Below are 21,865 nucleotides of genomic sequence, written 5' to 3'. Positions count from 1 at the left end.
TTTTGTTGTTGTTCTTGCCAATAATCCTTTTGCAGTCGGAGAATGAAATCAATTGTTTCAAGTAGTGTGCGCTTCGTGATTTAGACTCGTGAATTTCATCATTTAACGAATCAATCACTAGCTCTATGCAAATGATGGTAAACATCAAAAGACACCGAAACTAGAAATGCTCGCAACCGTTTTTTTTGTCATTTACGACCAATAAATGGGCTGACAATTTAACAAGTTGATCGGAAAAAATCTCATCCATGAACAATGGTGAAATGCTCAAGCCGCAGCAGAAGAGCCAGCAATAACAGCAATCAAACGAAGAGTGAATCATTGTTGTTTAGAAGTGAGTGCAATATCCGTCCTACGTGACCATAGATTCGATTTTAAATGAATCGAAACATCCGGTGTTGATTGGAACACATCGCATGGTCGTCATCGTCGTCGTCGTCGTCGTCGTCGTCGTCGTCGTCGTCGTCGTCGTCGTCATCAAAGTATACATTGTAAAGTGCACACAGTAAACCAAGGCGATTTGTTGAAGCATTTTGTTACCTTTACCGAAATAGTTCGTTCTCGGTGTGTGTGTGTGTGTGTGTGTGTGTGTGTGTGTGTGTGTGTGTATGCATTATTTAAACTGAAGAAATGGTTTTATTGACGCCATCGCGCGCCGCGCACCTCATATTTACTCGGCCATAAACAAACACACATAACCGATGTTCTGGCTGCCTTAGATGGAGTTTGGTGTGTTCGTGAATAAAATTCAAAAATTCCAAGTCTCATTCTTCAGGCTCTTAAAAACTCAACGGGCGAAGGCGAGGAAGAAGAAAAAAAATAACGAAAAGAAAGAAGGTGAAGAGAATTTTTGTGTGGTATTTTCTAGGTGCAAGTGAGAAAGCGACTGAGAGAGTGAGAGCCAACAGTCCAAATGACAAAATAAATATGCATGGCGAGAAGACATGGTGCTCAACGACGAATACAAACTGCACATCGTCTTATTTATTGTTTACGAATGCACGTAGTATGTTATTACTATTTAATGCATTATGAATGCTGCTGTGTCTCGACCATTCGCATCAAGTGAATGTGCATGTGTTTGTTGTTGGTCGGTCGGTCGGTATGTGTATATGTGTTGTATGCATATTAGTATTGAGCTCTTTTTATTTTGTTGTTGTTGTGTTCGCAGTGACATGACATTATGAAAAAATAAATAAATAAATGATCTGCTGCATAGCCAAACAAACGCAATTAGATTTGCGGCCTGCATTTGAGAAGTGACTTCGAACGAAAAAGACGAAGATGAAGACGATGTCGACAACAACGCAAAACGAATCATATGAGATATCTTCTTGGATACGCTCGGAGATGTTGCATTGTAGATCATCATGCAGCAAATGTATTTATTTCGTAGTCATTTACAATCGGTGTTTTTTTTTCTTCGCTCTTGCAGTGTTTGATGTGCCATTAAGTGCACTAAAACCCGCTGATCAAATTATTCCTTTTCGAAGTAGGAGCTTAAGTTTGAATTGTGCTCTCAATTAGTTGCTTGTTCTAACTCTGTCTCTCTCTCTCTCTCTCGCGTCGCTCTTCTCACCATCGAATCATGGTCACGTCGAAATGCAAGACTTTGACTTTGTTCTTCCAGTCATGCAGTTGCATGCACATATTTGCCATCCACTGTGAATTAGCGATTAACCACACGGTGCCACTTTGTTTTTGAGTATGTGTATCTTCTGTATTAGGTGGATTCTTTTTTTTTGTTGTTCGTCGCAACACACAATGGCCACATCACTTGATGGGCAAATGACTCTCGGATCGTCAACGGCGATGTCGATAAAGGCGCTTAGCACGCAAATATTTCCGATGAAATTCACTTCGATTAAAACAAATGCACTCTATTGAAACTTAATGTGTTCGGGTTTGGTGCATACACTACGATTTTGTCTTTTTTTGTGTTCGTCGTACATTCCTTGATCATGCCCCATTCACTGCATCATCATGCATGCACATCGAGTTGCTATGTGTGTTTCTTTTTTTTCGTCTCTCTGATGTGTGTATTTCGCGCTAGTGCTTCAAGCTGCCCGCTTAATCCGACCATTTAATAATTCTTTCTTTTTTTTCATCGTTGACCCGATGTATATATGTGTAATTGCTGGTGCTATCTCACTCGCTGGCTCGTCCACTGTTTTTTTTTCTCCCTCATTCCCGATCTGTTTCGGTTTCACATTGCCGTTGCTATTCACGTTTTTTTTCTCTTCTTTCGATTTGTTTCACCCGCTTGTGCAAAAATCGTATTTTAAGCATGTACTAATTTTTTTTTGTTGTCTGCTGTGGTTTACCTATAAAATATTCATTTATTTATTGCTTTTCTGGGATTTTATTTTTAGCCAAGAGGCATCTCACACTCTCTCGCATTCGTGATCCTATGGCCGAAGCAAAAGAGATTAAAAGCAACCAACAAACAACTGGCACACACGGAGCCAATGCGAAAAAAAACGATTCCTTTTTGCACACACATGCACGCGCAACTACGACGATGACGGCGGCAGCAGTGGCAACGGCATTTGTCATTCCAATGAATACATACATATGAATGTTTTTTTTCGCTTGTGTCCACAATACAATACGATATGATTTTTTTTTCTTCCATTTTGGACACTACAAAACTTCTCATCATTTCGGCGTGTATGATGTGTTCTTTGTGTTTTGTTTGGTTTCTGTTGCTGTTCGTGTTGTTGTACTCGCCAAAAAATTGTAACAGTTTTATGACAATTTGTTGTCTGTCATTGTTGTTAACCGTTAAAAACGTGCAAAATGGCTCAAACGAATCGCTTCTAGTCATTCACACTGTCAACTATTATTTCAACCGTTTATTTTTTCATCACTTTTATATGTTTGATTCTCATCAAAAGTTATCCACATAAATTAATTTAGTTTTTGAGAATTAAAATTAACTTGCTCACATTTGACTGAAATCGAAAATTTCATTTTCTTTCTGGCGTCGCGCGATTAGTTATTTACTAATGAATGCTTTACGATCCATAATTTATTTAACCATTTTTTGATTTATTTAATTAATTCTGTAAGGTGTGTGTGTTTCGGATCTTTTCTTTTTCAAAAACATAGATCTTGGATTATACGCAGCGGTGTGTGTGTGTGTGTGTGTGTGTGATGTTAGTTTGCCTTTGATTTTTGTTTCCTTCATGTGATATTTTCGGTTAAAAGCGCGTGTTCGGTTGCGATGTGTGTTGTTTCATCGCATTTGAATTTGGATACATTCAGATTAAAGACGTTGCGAAGAGAACGTGGTCCACCATCAACAACAACAACAACACCAATAACAATATCGTTTGATGCGTATGTGGACGATTCAAATGTTTACGATCTTTTCTCGCTGTATTTACAGACAAAATTTTTCACTTCACGTCCATTCATTTTGTTTCGGGGGAAAAAAACAAGAAGAATAAAGGCAAAACAACCGAAAACCGAAATTAAATTTTATAAATTTCGATTTTCATTGAAATTCGAAAAATTCCACGGGATTCGTTGGTTATTGAACAACACATACACCGAAGATAAATCGCTCAGGTTTCGTTTGAATTAATTCCGCTGTATTTACTTCCGTTGTTCTGGTTCGGTTGATCAAAAATCGACTCAACTTGTTAGAATTAATCTACCAGTTTTGTAAATATTATTTTTAGTCACATCAGAGATATAGAACAATTGACAAAAACTACGAAACTATCAAAATTATAATTCATAATAAGGTTTCTCTACTGGGAATAAAATGTAAACCAAATTTCTAACCAAACGAACAACATCAACGATAGAACAGAGACAGTGCAAAAAAAACGACCACTAAATTATTTGAAATGTTTAGCTATAGAAAATACCATTTGACACAGTAGCACACAAAACCGTATGGAATAAAATACAACAAACGGCATGAACAACGCCGATCAACTGATTCTTTTGAATTTTTATTTTGAGTCAGTAGCAGAGCAAGCAGCCCGTCGTGTAGCACACCATCGAAGCGAACAACATATCCGCGGTAGAAGGCAACAACAAATACACATAAAGCGCCAATGAACTCGCTTCGCACATGTATGCTTTCGATATTCTCTCGTACTATGTGACTACAGTGAGAATATGGCCTGCAACAAACAATAGCAGCAGCAGCAGCAGCAGCAAGCAGCGACAACGGTATGTACACGGCTATGCTATGGCATGTCAACGTTTCCAACAGCCGTTTTGTCCATGTATTTGTTCAACACACTATGGCTATGTGCGCTCGTGTTTGTGTCTGTGTGCGTGTCTGTTATGGAGTGGAAGAGAAACGTTTATTTGTCGGAGTGTGTAATTCATATTCGCTTTTGGTGTACGATATGCCGTTTGTTCTTTGTGCAGAAGTGGATAAAGTGAATTGTACACTGTGGTGTATTCATATTGATTGGTATTGTGTATAACCTGCTCAATATTATTACGTATAAACGGCATGCTGCCGTGTGTGTTTTTTGTTTCTCTTCTTCTTCTTCTTCTTCTTCTTTTCTGCGTTGTCCGTTGCGACCACAGCAGAACAGTTGTCGAAATTTGAAACTTTGTCGCGACAAGGTATTTGTTAACCGAAAAACCAACATTTTCATCACAGAATAACGATGTGGAATCTACGTGGAATACAGAGTATTTTTTGTTCATTGCGATTATTTTGAATATGCTGTCCATTCCCTCCAGGTTTTGATTTATGTATCGAAATCGAACGAAAACTATCAACATTTGCCATATTTCATTTTATTCCGAATCGATTTCGTTCGGTGAGCTTAGTCATGCCGTTCGCTTTCAAGCTTCGATTGACAATTGAAATGTTTCAAACTTTTGGAATAATCAGCGCCATCTTTGGTACGAAAAATGCTAGTACCTGTCACGAATTCCATTCAAAGTGTTGGTGTTCGAAATGTTTCACTTGCAAACCGACTTTTTTTCATGGTTTCATCAAAGCAAACGATTTTGATAGGAATTTAACGACATTATGAAGACTTAGCATTTACACGATTGCATTTTTTTCATTTCTGTTTGCACTATTGAAGTCGGTGGGCTATTTATAAAAATTATCGACAGTAAATTCAAGTGAACGTATTCCAAATAATAATGCAAATGATGACGCATGTGATGAATGACGAATACAAAAAAAAAACTTCTCATGAATTTGTATAGTCCGAGCAAGTGATTCGTTAATTTTACGTGTCTTTGCTTCGAGTTGACAACAGCCAGGTGTATCACACGTGTTTTCCGATTAAACCCAAGTTTCATATTTTTCAAAAAGATCGCTCACTAAAAAATGAGAATTGCTGAGAAAATGATTCGCTTAAGATAGATCCGCTGAAGAAAAAACCCTGAAAAAATGCGCAAAGTCCTGAAAAATGTTCAAAGTCAAGTAAAGGAAAACTCCAAAGTTTTTTTTTTTATTTAGTTTTTTCTATCTTTTTGATAATTTTTATTTAACTCTATTTCATTAGATGGTTACATTATTTTAACGTTCGGTTATTCATTTTGTAATTCACCAATGGAAGAAGGGAAATTATGATTACTTTCTCGGAAAATAAAATTAAACCTTCGAACACAAAAAATGGGACATACAAAATGAAGTTAGTTTAGTAAAAATAAATGATTGGTTGCTTCAGAATGGTGTTCGTTCACGAAGCATTTGTGTTTGGTCATCAGTCTGAATCAGGATTCAAACACTGATTGAGACCGCTACAACGCGGCAAATGAAGTTTGTTTTGTTTGTTTTTTTTTTTGGTAAGGAACGAAAAGAAAGAATTTTGTATGAATTGAGAGTGGATGCAGAATGTTGTGAAGCTGACGTTTTATGAGCTAAGTGTAATTAATTTTGCAATTAATTTAGTCGACTTCTTCCATGTGTGATGCATCTTCGGCGTCATCAACGAGTGGTGGCACATCACCAGCGGCTGGGATGTCATCGGCGGCCATTGGTTCGTCTTCGTCGATGCCAAGACCCAATTTAATCATACGATAAATGCGTGATGCATGAACTTGTGGTTCTTGCAATGAGAATCCAGATGAGAGCAAAGCGGTTTCGAACAACAAGATGACCAAATCCTTGACAGATTTGTCGTTTTTGTCGGCCTCAGCCTTTTGACGCAATGTTTCAACGATTGGATGGTCTGGATTGATTTCCAAATGCTTTTTGCCGGCCATGTAACCGAGTGTGGATGTGTCACGTAGGGCTTGAGCTTTCATGATACGTTCCATATTGGCGGACCAACCGTATTGCGATGTAACGATACAGCATGGTGATTGGACCAAACGGTGTGAAACGACGACCTTTTCGACTTTGTTGTCCAACACGGATTTCATAACCTTGCACAAGTTTTCGAACTTGACTTTATCATCTTCGCGCTTCTTCTTTTCCTCCTCGTCTTCGGGCAATTCCAAACCTTCCTTGGTAACCGACACCAATTGTTTGCCTTGGAATTCCTTCAATTGTTGAATAACGTATTCATCTATTGGTTCAGTCATGTAGACAACTTCATAGCCACGTTTCTTGAGACGTTCAACGAAGGCCGAGTTGGCAACTTGTTCACGGCTTTCACCGCTGATGCAGTAGATGTGCTTTTGGTTTTCCTTCATGCGGCTCACGTAATCGGCCAATGAACAGTATTCATCACCGGATGCGGATGTGTGGAAACGGATGAGTTCGGCCAATTTGGTGCGGTTTTGGCTGTCTTCGTGCACACCCAATTTCAAGTTCTTGTTAAATTGATCGTAGAACTTCTTGTAGCCTTCCTTGTCTTCGGCCAATTCTTCAAACAATTCCAAACACTTCTTGACGATGTTCTTGCGGATGACCTTGAGGATCTTGTTTTGTTGCAACATTTCACGCGAAATGTTCAATGGCAAATCTTCGGAGTCAACAACACCGCGGATGAAGTTGAGGTAGTCTGGGATCAAATCTTCGCAGTTGTCCATGATGAAGACACGACGCACATACAATTTGATGTTGTTCTTCTTCTTTTTGCTTTCGAAGAGATCGAATGGTACACGACGTGGGACGAACAACAATGCACGGAATTCCAATTGACCTTCAACGGAGAAGTGCTTGACGGCCAAATGATCTTCCCAATCGTTGGTGAGCGATTTGTAGAATTCACCGTATTCCTCTTGTGAAATGTCGTCGGCGTTACGGGTCCAAATTGGCTTGGTCTTGTTCAATTCTTCATCTTCGGTGTATTTCACTTTGATGGTCTTCTTCTTCTTCTTGTCTTTTTCTGCTCAAGCAAAATGAAACGAAAGAACAATCGATTAGTCATTTGTTCAAGCAAAACCACAGCAAAAAAGTTCGATAAACTTCAGAATATGAAAATAGCTCAATTTGAACTGAGTAAACTTTGCATTTTTATTCGTATCTAAAAATAGCCGTATTGTGTACATACCTTCTTCATCTTCGACATCTTCAATCTTTGGTTCTTCACCCTCCTCTTTCTTCTCTTCCTCTTCCTTCTTTTCTTCCTTCTTTTCATCTTCAGCTTCGTCGTCGCTTACTTCTTGGTCGCGTTCCTTTTCGACCAACAATTTGATTGGGTAACCAATGAATTGCGAGTGCTTGGTAACGATTTGCTTGATTTTGCTTTCTTCCAAGTACTCGGTTTGATCTTCCTTGATGTGCAAAACAATCTTGGTACCGCGACCCAATGGTTCGGTGTTGTCAGACTTGATGGTGAATGAGCCACCGGCTGATGATTCCCAAATGTATTGTTCATCATCGTTGTGTTTCGATGTAACGGTGACTTTATCAGCAACCAAGTAGGCAGAGTAGAAACCAACACCGAATTGACCAATCATGCTAATGTCAGCACCAGCTTGCAATGCTTCCATGAATGCCTTTGTACCGGATTTGGCGATAGTACCAAGGTTGTTAACCAAATCGGCTTTAGTCATACCGATACCAGTATCGATGATGGTGAGGGTACCAGCGGCTTTGTTTGGAATGATTTTGATGTACAATTCCTTGCCGCTGTCGAGCTTTGATGGATCGGTGAGTGATTCATAACGGATTTTATCCAAAGCCTATATCGAAACACAAAAATCAATCGAAAAAAAATGATTAGTACACCAGAAAAAAATTGAAAAATCTCGAAAAATTTCATCAAAATGTTTGGAAAAAAACAAATATCCCGATAAATGAAACGAAAAAAAAACATTGAAAATTAATTTGGAAAAAAGGATCATCGTTCTTAGCATGCGATTCAGAGCAAGTGCATTGATTGCTATGTCCACGTGTTTTTTTCTGCATACTAACTAGCTCATGAATCGTGCAAGAACGACAAAGAAAATCGAAAGTGAAAAAAACAAAATGGACGCATTTGGGCTGTTGACTAATCCAATGAAATACTTACATCAGATGCGTTTGAGATCAATTCACGAAGGAAAATTTCTTTGTTCGAATAGAAGGTGTTGATGATCAATGACATGAGCTGAGCAATTTCAGCTTGGAAAGCGAAGGTTTCAACTTGTTCTGACATCTGTAAATGAGGCCAAAGGAGAGAAAAAAAATGTATCCAGTTAGTACTCGGTATAAATGACGGTATAATTTTTTTTCAACCGAAATAGCGGAAAAAATGCGTTGTGAATTATTTTCAGTAGGAAGGCAGCATAGAGGTTTCAACATTTTTTATTCAGAAATGCACAATTCTATGTTTTATCATCATAATGAATAATTCACAACCGAAAAATGTGAAGTGAAAAGAAAAATCGGTGTGTCTGCACCATTACGAGAACATTCGCGAAGGCTTCTCTATGACGCGCACTTCATGCAACCAATAGCAACTGACAACGACAAAGGAAAAAAAAATCGAATTTTTCGCTAAAATCGAAATTTACGATTACAAAATCTGATGCAATTACGTTCAAACAACTTTAAATGGTAAAATCAATGGTTTTATGGTGCGAACAACTTGGTTACATGAAACACGTTTTTTTTTTGCGCGTTACACTATGCTTCCCGAACATTCTCACATTGAACCGGCAAAATTGACACAATTTTACAAGTAAAAAATGAATCAACTTGTCGAAATTGTCAGCAAAAATGACAAACCGATTTTTAATTTACGAAATAAAATGAGTAAAAATTTAATACACACCTTGAGTAATTGTTCTTTTATAATTTACTTTTTTCAACAAAAAAAATCACTTGGTTTATTCTTTCTATTCAATAGAAATGATTCGCTTGTGTTTGGTTTGCTGTGTTTTCGCACAACTGTTCACTTTGCTTATTCAGTTCAATCTGACACAGCGCATACAATGGCCGTGTATATATACTAAATAGAACTTTCGTCTCGAAACGTCTAGAAGAATCTAGAAAAACGGACAGTTCCTTCCGGTTGCGGTCGAATGTTCTGTAAACGTTTTACAGCGTTTTATGTATGAAACACGGCAAAATGTGTAGCCACAAAATTTACTAATATTAATTTTAAACGATTTTCAATTGATTTTTCAACAAAATCACCGTAATTATGAAAATATGCGTAAAAATGAGATTCATTTTGACTTTTACCGCGGTATTGTTCTAGAAACATGTCGTCGTTGTGTTGACGGTTCCAACAGTTGAACGTCAGAGTTTCGGGCACTTACTTAGCGTTCGAACTGGCAGATGGCGCCAGCCCATCAACACCATGACTATGATAAATTTTTTCAATAAATTTCATAATAAGTTCCATTTAAAACATCGTTCAAATGATAATCACAATAAAATTTATTCCAAAAATCCATCTATACCTTTCAAATGTCATATTATGGCAATTTCATGAATGTTTCATTGAAAAAATTCCGTTCGGCGATTTTCACTTGCCAACAGAAATTTCGAAAACGACTACATTATAGTAAACAAAAAACAGAACGCGAAGCCGCATGAATTTTCTCGAAAACATTGATCACAGTGGATAGAAAGAAATCGTTATCGCTTTCTCTCATGCGTCGTTGTTGATTCATGGCGGGAATTTTCTGGTTTTCTAGAACATTTCTTTGTTTGTCATTAAGCAGTAACACATCGAATGTGTTTGGAATGTGGAATGTTCTACAAAATTCGATTTTCTGTAATTGAGTGTAATTTATTCGTGTTTTTTGCCAATATCATAACCAACGAATCAATCAACAGTAAAATTATTATTTATCGTGGCGATAAACGAAAAAGAAATATCCGCTTTTCACGTATTGAACAAACATCGTTCTTCGCACGATGCAATTGCATCATGCAATCAAACGGTATTCTCGCTCTCCCAATAAAAGGTCATACATTCCAAAATTATTCAATAATTAATCCGTATTAATTCAGCGCGCGAAATGAGTTTTTTTTTAATAGGGTTGATGAAAACGTCAATTTTCACAGACGAGACAATGATGATCGTTGTGTTTCATAGTTTCTTCAGAAGAACTGGTCACGGAACGCATAAATCTACATGCTATTGCATTCAATCAAACAACGGGCACACGTTGTTTCTCTTTCAGCCGCGATGAAGTTTTCTGTTTAAATGAATTTGGAACTAGCACCAGCATTAACAACTCTAACATGATCGCTGCGCTGGGCAACAACAGTTGAGTAGTCGGCATAGTTGCGTGAAACTACGACGTTGTTTACATTTTCTTCTCCTATCCCACTTTTATACGAATTTTGTTTCAGTATAAATTTTCATTTCGATGCAAATTGTTTCGATAAGTTTTCGTTTGGTTTTTATAAGTTATGTGTTTTATTGTTTTGATTCGTGTTCAATATCCTTTTTTGCCTAGAATTTATTGATTCACCTTTGAACTCTGCCACGACGGTCACATGTAAATGTTATTCTATTATTTTATTATTCAAATACGTACACATTTCTTAGACATATTTTCGCTCTACCTTTCCCTCCATGTCATTTCGTTATTACTGTTGTAATACTATGTGTGGCGAAGGTGTGGTGATGTTAAAATTCAGCGACATTTTTTTGATTTTGGTATGTTTCGCCATATGAATAAAGAAAGTATAGCGTCTTGCAATAACAAAGTCGCATAACATAAACAATGTAACATTGTTTACACACAGAAATTATATCGTGCACTGAGGAAATGAGATATGAATAGAGAAAAAAAAAATTGCATGCTGGAAATGGAAGATGAGTGCACTATATTGATAAACTCAATTGGACCAAATCGCAATGTTCATTCGGTATCATTTGGTTTTGTGTTTTTTTTCGTATCTCAATACCATGCCGAGTTTATTACCAATAATGCAGTCAGTATTCTTGCAAACCAGTCGCCCATACGTAACCAACAGAAGAGAAATGAAGAAGAAAAAGTCGGAAAGAAAAGAGAAACAAAAAAAAAACGGCTCAAGACTTTTGTTTTCATTATGGGTGAGCACACATGAAATGAATGCACATGCATCGAGCGATATTTTCTGGCGAATCAAAAAGAAATCCATTCCATTGAATTATTCGCCAATTATCCAGAATCGCTGTTAAAATACTTAGCCAGCAGTCTTTCTGTTTGCTTTCCGTAGCTAAGCGTATCAACGTCGTTCGATTCCACGAAATTGTACGAAATTTTTTTTGCTAACAAATTGAATTAGTCATGTCATACTTGAAGATTTTTAGCGCCATATACGAACAACGTTTCAAACAAATTAAGTGGCAGAGAAAACGCCTTCCTATTGTTGATTGTCATCACCTAGATGAGTTTATGTTGTTGATGATGACGACGACGACGACGATGATGAAAAAAAAACAATAACAAACAAATACCATAGTTGATAAAAAAAATAAAATCGAAAAATGTCCAATGTAAACATGCATTTAGATTTCACTAAATATTGACACTTGTTGACCAAAACATAATTAGTATCATGGATCAGGTGATTTAAATAAGAGAGGAGAGAAAAAAGTAGCGTACTAAAAAAAAATTTCACTCACTCTCGTCTATTCATAGCGCGTAATAATCTATACAAAATAGATGTTTGTGGCGATAGAGCGCGACACACAAGTGGAAAAAAGAGTGTAATTTGTTCGTTTTTTTTTTGTTTCGCTTCTCTACGGCTATGAATGTGCTGTTTTTTCTGTGTATTGTGCCCAAATGATAGCTGAACATGCTAAACTCATTTGAATCTTTGTTTATTGTTTTTGTTTCTTTCAATCTTTCCAACCGTTTCATTTTGTTCATGACTCGCTCGAATCGATCATGAATCTTAGCATTTTACAATTTTACTGACCTCATACAATCAAAACAAAATCTTTCGTGTATATTTTTAGCCACATTTACGCGCGATCAGAACAAAGAGAAGCGCTGTGTATATTGAATGTGCCTGATTCTATGAGAAAATTCGTTCTTTTTTTCTTCTCCATTCCCAATTTTCTGCCGTGTATTTGTGCTTTTTATTCTGCTTCTTCTTCTGTGTCTCCCACATTCTCATTCCACTTTAATTTTCTTTCATTATTGGCATTTCGAGTGGAAGAGAGCAGGAAGGAACGAATGAGACAGAGACAGAGACAAAATCACAATCCACGATATTTTAGTGCGAATAATTGCGCATAAAATCGAAAGAAACAGAATGAAAATGAATAAAAAAAGAACAACGTAGAATATAGCATTCGATGGTGGTAAATTGTTTTAGTCAAAGCGACCCAAAGACTATGTTATACAAGTTCAATGGATTCTACTAGATCACTTGGTATTCTTTGCAAAAAGAATCCATTTGTGTCTGTATGACTTATTTTTTTCACTCTCCCGGTGAGTTCAATCCGTTTCAGCTGGTGGAATAGGTGGCATTATTGGCGTTGTTGTTGTTGTTGTTGTTTTCTCGTTGAATTGCTATCGTTGTGTCGGTTCAACTAATATGGATAATTTCATTAATTTTATGTAATCATTTTCAAAGTTACGCATCATAACCACACCATTGTATGCTGGTTAAATGGATTTGGTAGCCGTGAACACGGACTGCTAACACTATTTTGCTACAATTTTGTGTTTCTTCGATTTATTTCCAATTCGGTTTCCCGACCGTTGTTATGAGCGGTCGCTATCTGTTATTTTTTCCCTTTCGTTATTCAATTTTTTTTATATACGTATCTAGTCTGGCAAATGTTATAGAATATCCACATTTGAATGAAGCCAAACCTTAAAAAATAGCAACAGCAGCAGCAGCAGCACACCGATCGAAATGAATATATGTGTATGGTTCGGTGGCAATCGAACGAAATCGACTCACCACCCCAAACATAAACAAAAATCTCGTGTACAGTGGAGAAGAGACAACGGACAGTGTGTGGCACAAAGCATGCGCACATATCCAAGCAGGTAGTGAATGTGCAGTTGTTAAAGCAAAGTGCTTCTTCTTGTTAAACGAACAAGCCTTTTCCTGTGTCTGCGCACACAACCTAATTAACGGAATTTTTATTTGAACGGTTTTTGCATTTCCATATTTCCTTTCTTTGAATTTTGCTCTTGAATACACACTTCATTTGAATGATTAACTGATAGCTAGTTCATTTTTTTGCTGTAGTTCTGTCCAAAAAATTACCCGATTTTGTTATCTGTTAAGTGTGTGCGTATTTTATTTTCGTAACGAGAAATTAAAAACAAAAAAACAATCAACCACAAAAATAACAACACAGAGTCGAAAGTACTTGCCGGTTTATCGGTGGGTGACATCCAAATTGTTGATTCCAAACAGCATCAATTAAAATTGTCGAGAAGGAAACGACCAAAAGTAACAAGGAAAAATTATTGAAGCATCAGACTCAGGCACATTGTAAGTCTTAATTAATTGAGCCTAATAAGGTAATAATTAGTAATTCGCCGCGGGTTTTCAGTGATAATAAATCAGGCAATGACAAGAATGATTTCATTAGATTATGTGTGGCGGCCACGTTGGCGGCGACAGCAGCGATGAGGTGGTATTATCATCATTCGATTGCATGTGGCACGAGCTAACATTGAAATGGCTCTATCAAACAATTGGTGAATAGTGTGAATAATGTGATCCGTATCTTACAATGTCATTCTTTTATCTTCCACTGATCCTAATGAACATCTTAATTAGAGAGAATTTCTCCAGTTTCAAGCATATAATATATCGGTTGCATCATCAACACCGATTAAAATGATGGGTCCGTGTGGCAAAATTTGTTTCAATTAAAAAAGGTCAACAATGCAATTCTTTCACCCCGTCGCCACATTGTGGAATGCAACGAAATAAGTACTCTCAAGTGTGGTTTTTATTATTCATTTACTAATAAATGATAGGAAAAAGAAAACAAACCGAGCGCGCACAAGTCTATACGCATACATGGATGATATGAAGTGAAAAAAGCCTAGTACTCATAAAATCACATGTGTGTTCACGTGAATTACCTCCATAGATTTATGGCCGAAGAAAAAGAAAGCGAAATCACATGGATATCACGGTTATTTTTGGTACTATGTATGCGCGCAATATAATGTGCTGATTAACTAGATCAATAGATAAAAGAACCGGTCTCCCATAATCGGTAGCTTGCAAAAACTGATAACAGCTCGTTCGCCAGACAACGAAAAATTGTTTTTAAAATCCAGCCTTTAAGAAGAACCACTAATTAAGCACGTGCCATTATAGCTGCACAGCTAATAATATATTATTAATTATTATTAATACTATATTATTAATTAGGCAGTATTAACAACTGATACGTTATTAACATCGCCTGTTAATATCGCTATTACTTACTAGTTAATAACACTTAATACCGGTATTATCATACTAATATATTATTAACATGCGATGTTAATACCGATAGTATGATCGTACTATATTATTATGATTTTCATGATAATATTTTATTAACATCCATGTTAATAATTATTAACATCGCTGTTAATAATATGATAACTGGAAGGCTAATTTCGCAATACTGATAAGAGATAGCGGTTCGATGTCTTCGGCAATGTTGTAGTACTCGTTGCCCTCTACAACTTTGCCACGGATTGTTATCACTTATCTCTTATCAGTTTACCGGAATGATAAGAAAAAGAAAAGTGTCATAGCGCTGTGTTTCGATTTGTGCCCAACTGATAAGAGATAAGTGATAACAATCTGAGGCAAAGTTATAGAAGGCGAAGAGTACTACAACATTGCCAAAGACACTAAACCGCTATCTCTTATCAGTTTCGCGGAAAACGCGAAAAATCGTGGAATTTAGTGACGTCACAGTATTGATAATAAAAATCATAATAATATAGTATGATCATACTATCAGTATTAACAACTGATACGTTATTAACATCGCCTGTTATATCGCTATTACTTACTAGTTAATACCAGTTAATACCGTTATTATCATACTAATATATTATTAACATGCGATGTTAATACCGATAGTATAAATAATAATATATTATTAACTGTGCAGCTATACGTGCCATAAATGGCATCAATCGTAAAAATCAACGATTTGATAAAGCGATCATAAGTGTCTGTGCTATTGGATCAACAATAAAGAAGAATGAAGATCCAATTTCAATGCTTTGAAAAAAAAAATTGAATTCAAGTATTTTTTGACATTTTTTTCCCCTTTCGTATCGCTGTTATCGTACATTCTTCTGAAAACGTGACTCCGCGCGCGTATGTATGTGTGTTTAGCGGCTGAGACAAAACACGAGAAGAACAAACACGCTAGTCACTTGACTCTGATATTTAAAGCATACTTTGTCGCAGTTGATTAAGCATTTTGCGGGAGTATTTCGAGTAATTCAAATCATCTATTGCTCTGTTTTACAGCCTTAGGAGATAGGAGAAGTGAATATCGTCAATATGGTAGTTCGCTGCAAGTCAATCGATTTAATTCTTTTCATTTGTGCATTGCTTGCGTCCAAGCCAATAAATGCCCAGCGAAGCGGTGAATGCTGCCAAGAATACTGCTATGATTTGGACAACGAACGACCACAATCAGCTCATTTTGCATCGAAAACTTCCTATTTAATCGTCAAAGGACCCGAAACTGGCAGACAATACCTTGTTCCTAGTAAGTTCTGTGGTTTTTCCATTAAATTTCTCTGCAAAGTTTAATCAACGAATTCTTTTGATTACTATTTTTATACCGATAATACTGATTTTGTGCTCAATTTTTCCACATTTCAGATTGCAATCCAACCAAAATCTGGATCTTCGCCAGACATGGCACTCGTTTGCCAGAAGGTTTGCGCACCTCATTTCATCAGAATTTACTTTCTACAAAAAGCAATCAATTTTTTAAATTCTGATAACTTTTTAATTCACTCTTTGTTTGAATTGGTTTCATTAATAGGAGAAAGAATGCAGAGTTTGAGCCAACTGGAAGATTTGAGAGATGAAATCATTGCAAACTATGAAAAACGACATTCGAAGCCAGCCATCGGTGCCATGTGTGAAAATGACTTAGATCTTTTGAAACGGTGGCATTGGAATCAGTATGTTTTTTTTTACTTTGAATTTTAATTCATAGAACATCGCAATTTGTTCAATATAAATAATCAATTTTTATTTCCATTCCAGAAACATCACTGCTCAATACGCAGCATTCCTTACAGTTCAAGGTATTTGCATATTTATTGATTACTTTACGTTTGTCTGATTTGTGATGGTAGAAACGCATTCTGTATCTTCGATCCGCAATTTGTTGATTTTTTCTTCAATTCAAATGTTCTTGTTTCTATTACAGGCTGGGAGGAGCTTAAATTTATGGCCATCCGATATCAAAGAGTGTTTCCGAATATTTTGGAAAATATTTATGATAAAAACAAATTTTTATTCCGTTATACAAACACTCAACGGACAGAAGCCAGTTATAAAGCGTTCGTTGAAGGTAAATGAGCTTTGATGGAAAATCAAAATTTTCTCATTTTTTTTTTCAAACACCGAATTTGTTTTTATTCCCAGCTTGTTTGGTAGATTATGAATAACATTTCCCTTTTTACTTTTATATTTTAGGTCTCTTTGGTCCAAATGCCCATGAACATATTCAAGTACAGCCGCCACCAACTAATGACACATTGCTCAGAGTAAGGATGATTAATTAAAATCATGATTGAATTTTTTTAAAAATATTTTCTATCGTTGTAATTAAATTATTTGCTTTTTTTTAATTGCTCGCTTAAAATTAGCCCTATGACTATTGTGCACCGCACGATATGTCAAAATCCAAAGGAGACGGAACTGAATACAAGAAATTCGTAAAATCGCAAACTATGACACAGCTGGTGAGCGATGTGTCATCCCGTCTTGGCTACAAGTATCCATTGAAATTGCAGCAAGTAATGGATATGTTTGAAATGTGCCGATTCGATCAAGCATGGAATATCGGGAGTCCGAGCGCATGGTGTGCAGCATTCACTCCAACACAAATCGATGACCTGGAATATCTGGAAGATCTTCAGAAATACTACAAAAGCAGTTACGGACGTGAATTGAATTCACGCATTCAATGTGCAGCTGTAAATGATATGCTTCATCATCTTGAAACGAACAATCTACCAAAAACCGTTGCATATTTCACACACTCAAAAGCTATAGTCTTACTTTTGACCGCACTTCGATTCTTTAAAGATTCCGATTCGCTTCGTGCCGACAACTACTACAGTATGTCACAGCGGAAGTGGCGCTCGAGCTACATTTTACCATTTGCATCGAATCTAGTTGCCATCAAATATGACTGTCCAAATGATATGGAACGCGATAAGGTCATGTTCTTCCTGAATGAAAAACCCATAACTGATCTTGACTGGTGCAAAGTGGGCTTGTGTAATTTGGCCGATGTCAAAGAACGCTACAAAAAATTCACACAAGCCAATTGCGATGAATACTATTGCACTGATTCGGGTGCATCAAGCATACTAGCTTCCATAATTTTACCTTTGATTGCGATGATATTACACAAATTAGCGGCCTAAATGGGCCAATAAATAGCCACCAAATGCTGAGTCATGCTGCTCAAATAAGATAAGAATATTTATAAATCCATCTGGCAACTGAAACAAAGCCAATCCAAATTTCTTTTATATTTTTAAGTCCGTCCAATTAACAGTGCTGCAATACAATTGCTATTAATGATTAGGCAATCTAATTTTTAGACAGGAGAAAAGAGTTAGAATTTTATTTACTAAATAACTACAATAATTTCAATTATTTGATGACAAAATAAAATTAATCTGATTTTATAAGAGATGACACAGACCATAACCCAATTGTATATTGAATCATCATGGTATATATTAATATTACCTTTCCCATTTTTAGAAGAAAAAAAAACTGAATTGATGATCATCATGGTATATATTAATATTACCTTTCCCATTTTTAGAAGAAAAAAAAACTGAATTAATGATTAAAAAAATGTTGTTTGTTTTAAAAATGGTACCATTGACGATTTGGATTGTCCTGCTTAAGTATCTGCTACAACAAATTATTGTTGAAGTCATAAAGAAGGGGTGAAGCAACTTATATCAACTACATCGCAAATACTCGACGCAAATAGAAAATTGATTAGCAAGGCTACAGTTAAACTCGGGTCATATTCATTCCCATTTATTATTTATAAAATATCACATATAAGCCCATTTATTGAGCCACACGATTTGTAGTAGTATATCATTAACAGTACGTAATCGTATCGAATACTTTTTTTTCCAAACAAATTGTATTTGTTTTCGTTGTATGATGAAGAAAGGCATAATAGAAAAAGTAGCATTTGATTTCCTCTTCCACATAATAGACCACAAGATATCTCTATTGACAACAGATAAGTGTGTTCATATCATGTTACTGTTTTAAGAATGTTCGGCAAAAAATCGAGAAAAAAAACAGCACTCAACCAATTTGTAAGCCGATCAAGTACGACCGATGGCTGTGTTTACAAATATTGACACCTTTTCCGATTTTAAACGCTTTTTACCAAATGAAGAGATCGTACCCAACTGGATATAATATACGGAATTCGGCAGGAGATCGAACAATTCGTAGAAATTTTGTGTCTATTTTAAAAATGAAAAGAATTGAATAAAAATGTGTTTCATTCAAATAAAATTCATATGGGAATGTCTGAATATTCTAATGTTAATGGTAAATTCTTACAACCGGTAAACGCATCTTTTCCATAACCAGACTACCGTTGCCTTCATTTATATACAGCGAATAGGAAAGTTCATCTGAAAAAGTAGATTTTCGTTATTAATGGATCAACAATTAGCTGTTCGTATTACGAAAAGATGCAGCTGTTATTACGACGATTGAAAAGAGACAAATTATTTTCTCACATTTTTCAATTGGATATTCTGAGGTTGGCTCCTGCCACTTCAGCCTAAAAGAACAAAAGTAATTCTAATCGGTTCATTTCCACCGTTTCAACGTTTATTAATTTACTGACCTTGTGTACACGCTGCTATTAGCCATTAATTTAGGTGTTGAGTCAATCGTTAAATTGGCAGGTGGTGATATGTGTTTTGGTTCTGCTGATCCAAAATACAATTATTTTATTATTTACTTTGCAATAGATTATTTCTATTCTAAAAAAAAATCATTGAAAAAAAGTAAACTTGCTTTCATTCAGTTGAAATAACGTTGAATCCGAACATCCTCTAGTGCCGTTACCATTCAGTGCTAGAATGCGAAATTCATAAAATCTTCCAATCTGTAGCGTGACCAAACCGGAAATTCTACATTGCGTGTGCAGAGAAAGAGAGAACACAACAAAGTGGGAAGAAAATAATTTCCACAATATATTTAGCATAGCTATGATTTTGACATTTCCAATACGCACTTGGTATTGTGTGAGTGCATTGATTCGAGATGGACATTCTCTGTGTTAATTGCAAACCACTGACCCAGTTTGTGTTTAGAAAACGAGTAACCAACGTGCGCACGTGCTTCAATAACATAATCAATTTGTTCTTCACACCGATTATGTGGTATTCGCATGAGCCAGGAGATTTTTGCTTTGCGCCTTGTTTCGTGCTCCATACTCAGTACACTCACATCGGTCGGAATGGGTGGCAATGTAAATGTTGAAATGCGATTTAAATTGTCTGGCATTATGCATGACCTATTGCAATTGTTTAGCCAACAACACTTCAATGCGGCCGTGCACCTAAAACGTAATATTTTATTTTGAAACACACACAAAAACTGTGACAAAGAAATTTTCTTCAGAATTTGTCAAAAAAAAAAAAAAATCAGTTGCAATCATAAATCACCTATAATCTTGGCCATCACAGTCATCAAAACAACTCATTCTTGCGTCCGTACTGTTTGCATACTTTGGACAATCTCCGAATTTACTCTCACTGATCATTTGTTCCACACAGTATTCCAGATCGCACTGCACAAAAAAAAAATCAAGAAACTCAGATGTGTTTTGTTTTTTTGCTTTGTCTGGAACTATATGCATGTGAGAATGAATGTCGAATAAAATTGATATTGTAACACTCACATTGGTTCTAGTTGCATCGCAAAATTTCATATTGCATATTTTATGGACAAGGTTTTCGTCGATATCAACAACACTCATCACATTGGCATGGATAAAAATATTCAGAACAATTATAGAAAACCACATTCGATACAGGTGCATTATCAACCAATTTGAATGGCACTGATGTGCTCGAGTTTAGCTGTGCTTTGGTATAGAAATTTTGTCAACGAACTTTTCCTTCTGAACTGAACTTTTCTCGCTTCGATTAGTTGCTCTATCGTTATTATTTTGTATCACATCTAAAAACCACTTTTAAAATCAATGCAAGCTGTCGACTAGGTTCAATGCCTTCGCCAAAAAAGTAATAAAAATAAATGAGACGCATTGATATATAGAGAAGCCGGCAAATTTTTGTTCACCGTGTGTTCTGACGAAAAACCCCGCTGCAAATAACTAGCTATATGCTGAAGCATCAATGAACTCTCGCATGGTGTTCGGTGCTTGCGAACGCATCTCGAACCATCGAAAATGCATGGACGCGCGTGCTTTTGCATGCGAACATTATTGAAATTAAGTACGCAAAACGAGGGAATAAAACTTATCATCGTGATCATTAACAAGCACATCGCTAGAAACTGGTTTACTTAGTTATAGCACACAGAGTCACAGAACGCGCCGCAAATCCATATAAATATATATATATATATGTATCGTGGTTTGTTTTGCTTTTTTTCCAGCTTGATTGCCTTTATTTTGCATTAAGGCCTGGTATCGGTGCTGATTTTGTTAGAATGTATAAATGAGCGTACGAACCAAAGGAATGGCTTTTATCGCGAATATTGCAACGGTACTCGTGCACTCTCTGAATGTATGAGAGTGCGCGCCGCGCATTCGTCAAGCAAATCATCGAACTTCCGACAAATTCGTTGCATTGTGTCTCTCTCTCTCTCTATCTCTCTCAGTCAGAACTTACAATGTTTCATCGGCATGCATCAAGTCAATCATCTCAATTGATTGGTAATTTTAAATAAGGCCACTTGAAGAATCAACAATAAACGCTACAATTCACACAATTCCAACAAAAATCAATTCGCATTTCATTCCATTCCCCGAAATCAGAGATTTAATCTGGATTGCGTGTGTATAGAACAGGTGATATCGATACACGGATTATTTATGATGCAAAGTGATACGACTAAACTATTTTCAAAACTTGTCATAAAGATATATCATCCAATGTTGACAGCACCAACTTGACACTTGATTGAGGGATCAATCAAAGTCTCATTCACATACTCTCATCAATGGAATAACAATATAAAAGGTTGTCAAACGTTATTTTTCAGGATTTAATCAGTGGCGCTCTCGATAAGTCAACCCTGCTATAGGTGTGTATATATTCTGAAAATAATAAAAACACC

General features: G+C 36.3%; 4 protein-coding genes across 9 annotated transcripts in view; 1 reads left to right on the top strand and 3 right to left on the bottom strand.

Annotated features, from left to right (window-relative positions):
- The window catches only part of LOC129578147 (capon-like protein), a 109,932-nt gene extending 105,820 nt beyond the window's left edge, over window positions 1-4,112 (bottom strand). Inside the window, exon 1 of one of the 2 annotated variants that reach the window (XM_055466310.1) lies at window positions 3,879-4,112. The gene's annotated coding sequence lies outside the window, so the exon portion shown is untranslated. The remainder of the gene's footprint in view (window positions 1-3,878) is intronic. The other variant, XM_055466305.1, reaches the window with a different exon arrangement.
- A 1,361-nt stretch (window positions 4,113-5,473) lies between these two features.
- LOC129578146 (heat shock protein 83) lies at window positions 5,474-9,279 on the bottom strand. Its single transcript, XM_055466298.1, has 4 exons — window positions 9,144-9,279; window positions 8,400-8,525; window positions 7,437-8,070; window positions 5,474-7,271 (listed from the first exon to the last, which is right to left on the bottom strand). Exons 2-4 carry the CDS (start codon window positions 8,523-8,525, stop codon window positions 5,884-5,886), a joined length of 2,148 nt encoding a protein of 715 aa, XP_055322273.1. The 5' UTR covers window positions 9,144-9,279; the 3' UTR covers window positions 5,474-5,883.
- Window positions 9,280-9,934: 655 nt separating this feature from the next.
- Window positions 9,935-18,217, top strand: LOC129578144 (multiple inositol polyphosphate phosphatase 1-like). 5 transcript variants are annotated; one of them, XM_055466296.1, is made up of 9 exons: window positions 9,935-10,287; window positions 13,529-13,777; window positions 15,782-16,025; window positions 16,142-16,198; window positions 16,308-16,449; window positions 16,535-16,575; window positions 16,701-16,844; window positions 16,970-17,040; window positions 17,143-18,217. In XM_055466296.1, the coding sequence occupies exons 3-9, from the start codon at window positions 15,815-15,817 to the stop codon at window positions 17,926-17,928; spliced, it is 1,452 nt and encodes a 483-aa protein (XP_055322271.1). In that variant the 5' UTR covers window positions 9,935-10,287; window positions 13,529-13,777; window positions 15,782-15,814; the 3' UTR covers window positions 17,929-18,217. The 5 variants fall into 5 exon arrangements, with proteins under 5 accessions (XP_055322271.1, XP_055322270.1, XP_055322267.1 ...); XM_055466295.1 differs by lacking the exon at window positions 9,935-10,287 and adding an exon at window positions 10,385-10,827; XM_055466292.1 differs by lacking the exon at window positions 9,935-10,287 and adding an exon at window positions 10,385-10,827 and having other exon boundaries at window positions 10,948-13,777.
- A 159-nt stretch (window positions 18,218-18,376) lies between these two features.
- On the bottom strand, window positions 18,377-21,782 carry LOC129578145 (anosmin-1). Its single transcript, XM_055466297.1, has 8 exons — window positions 20,463-21,782; window positions 20,227-20,351; window positions 19,794-20,120; window positions 19,574-19,689; window positions 19,401-19,482; window positions 19,291-19,334; window positions 19,109-19,182; window positions 18,377-19,008 (listed from the first exon to the last, which is right to left on the bottom strand). Exons 1-8 carry the CDS (start codon window positions 20,601-20,603, stop codon window positions 18,865-18,867), a joined length of 1,053 nt encoding a protein of 350 aa, XP_055322272.1. The 5' UTR covers window positions 20,604-21,782; the 3' UTR covers window positions 18,377-18,864.
- Window positions 21,783-21,865: the final 83 nt, after the last annotated feature.

This window comes from Sitodiplosis mosellana, unplaced genomic scaffold (assembly GCF_009176505.1).
Source record: "Sitodiplosis mosellana isolate CC-2019 unplaced genomic scaffold, AAFC_SMos_1.0 Smas_scaffold_6226, whole genome shotgun sequence".
NCBI lineage: Eukaryota > Metazoa > Arthropoda > Insecta > Diptera > Cecidomyiidae > Sitodiplosis > Sitodiplosis mosellana.
Note: the sequence above shows the minus strand (reverse complement) of the source record. Positions and strands in the feature narration are given on the sequence as shown.

Bases quoted from the DNA above. Each gene is read 5' to 3' on its own strand.
- LOC129578146 (XM_055466298.1), bottom strand. From the start codon at position 8,525: ATGTCAGAACAAGTTGAAACCTTCGCTTTCCAAGCTGAAATTGCTCAG. The intron at 8,071-8,399 runs GTAAGTATTTCA...GTTTCGATATAG, and splicing joins TGATCTCAAACGCATCTGAT to GCTTTGGATAAAATCCGTTA. The intron at 7,272-7,436 runs GTATGTACACAA...TTGCTTGAGCAG, and splicing joins AGATGTCGAAGATGAAGAAG to AAAAAGACAAGAAGAAGAAG.
- LOC129578144 (XM_055466296.1), top strand. From the start codon at position 15,815: ATGGTAGTTCGCTGCAAGTCAATCGATTTAATTCTTTTCATTTGTGCA. The intron at 16,199-16,307 runs GTTTGCGCACCT...TTTCATTAATAG, and splicing joins TGGCACTCGTTTGCCAGAAG to GAGAAAGAATGCAGAGTTTG. The intron at 17,041-17,142 runs GTAAGGATGATT...GCTTAAAATTAG, and splicing joins CTAATGACACATTGCTCAGA to CCCTATGACTATTGTGCACC.
- LOC129578145 (XM_055466297.1), bottom strand. From the start codon at position 20,603: ATGCACCTGTATCGAATGTGGTTTTCTATAATTGTTCTGAATATTTTT. The intron at 20,352-20,462 runs GTGAGTGTTACA...TTTTTTGTGCAG, and splicing joins GCGATGCAACTAGAACCAAT to TGCGATCTGGAATACTGTGT. The intron at 19,483-19,573 runs GCAAGTTTACTT...TTGGATCAGCAG, and splicing joins GTTATTTCAACTGAATGAAA to AACCAAAACACATATCACCA.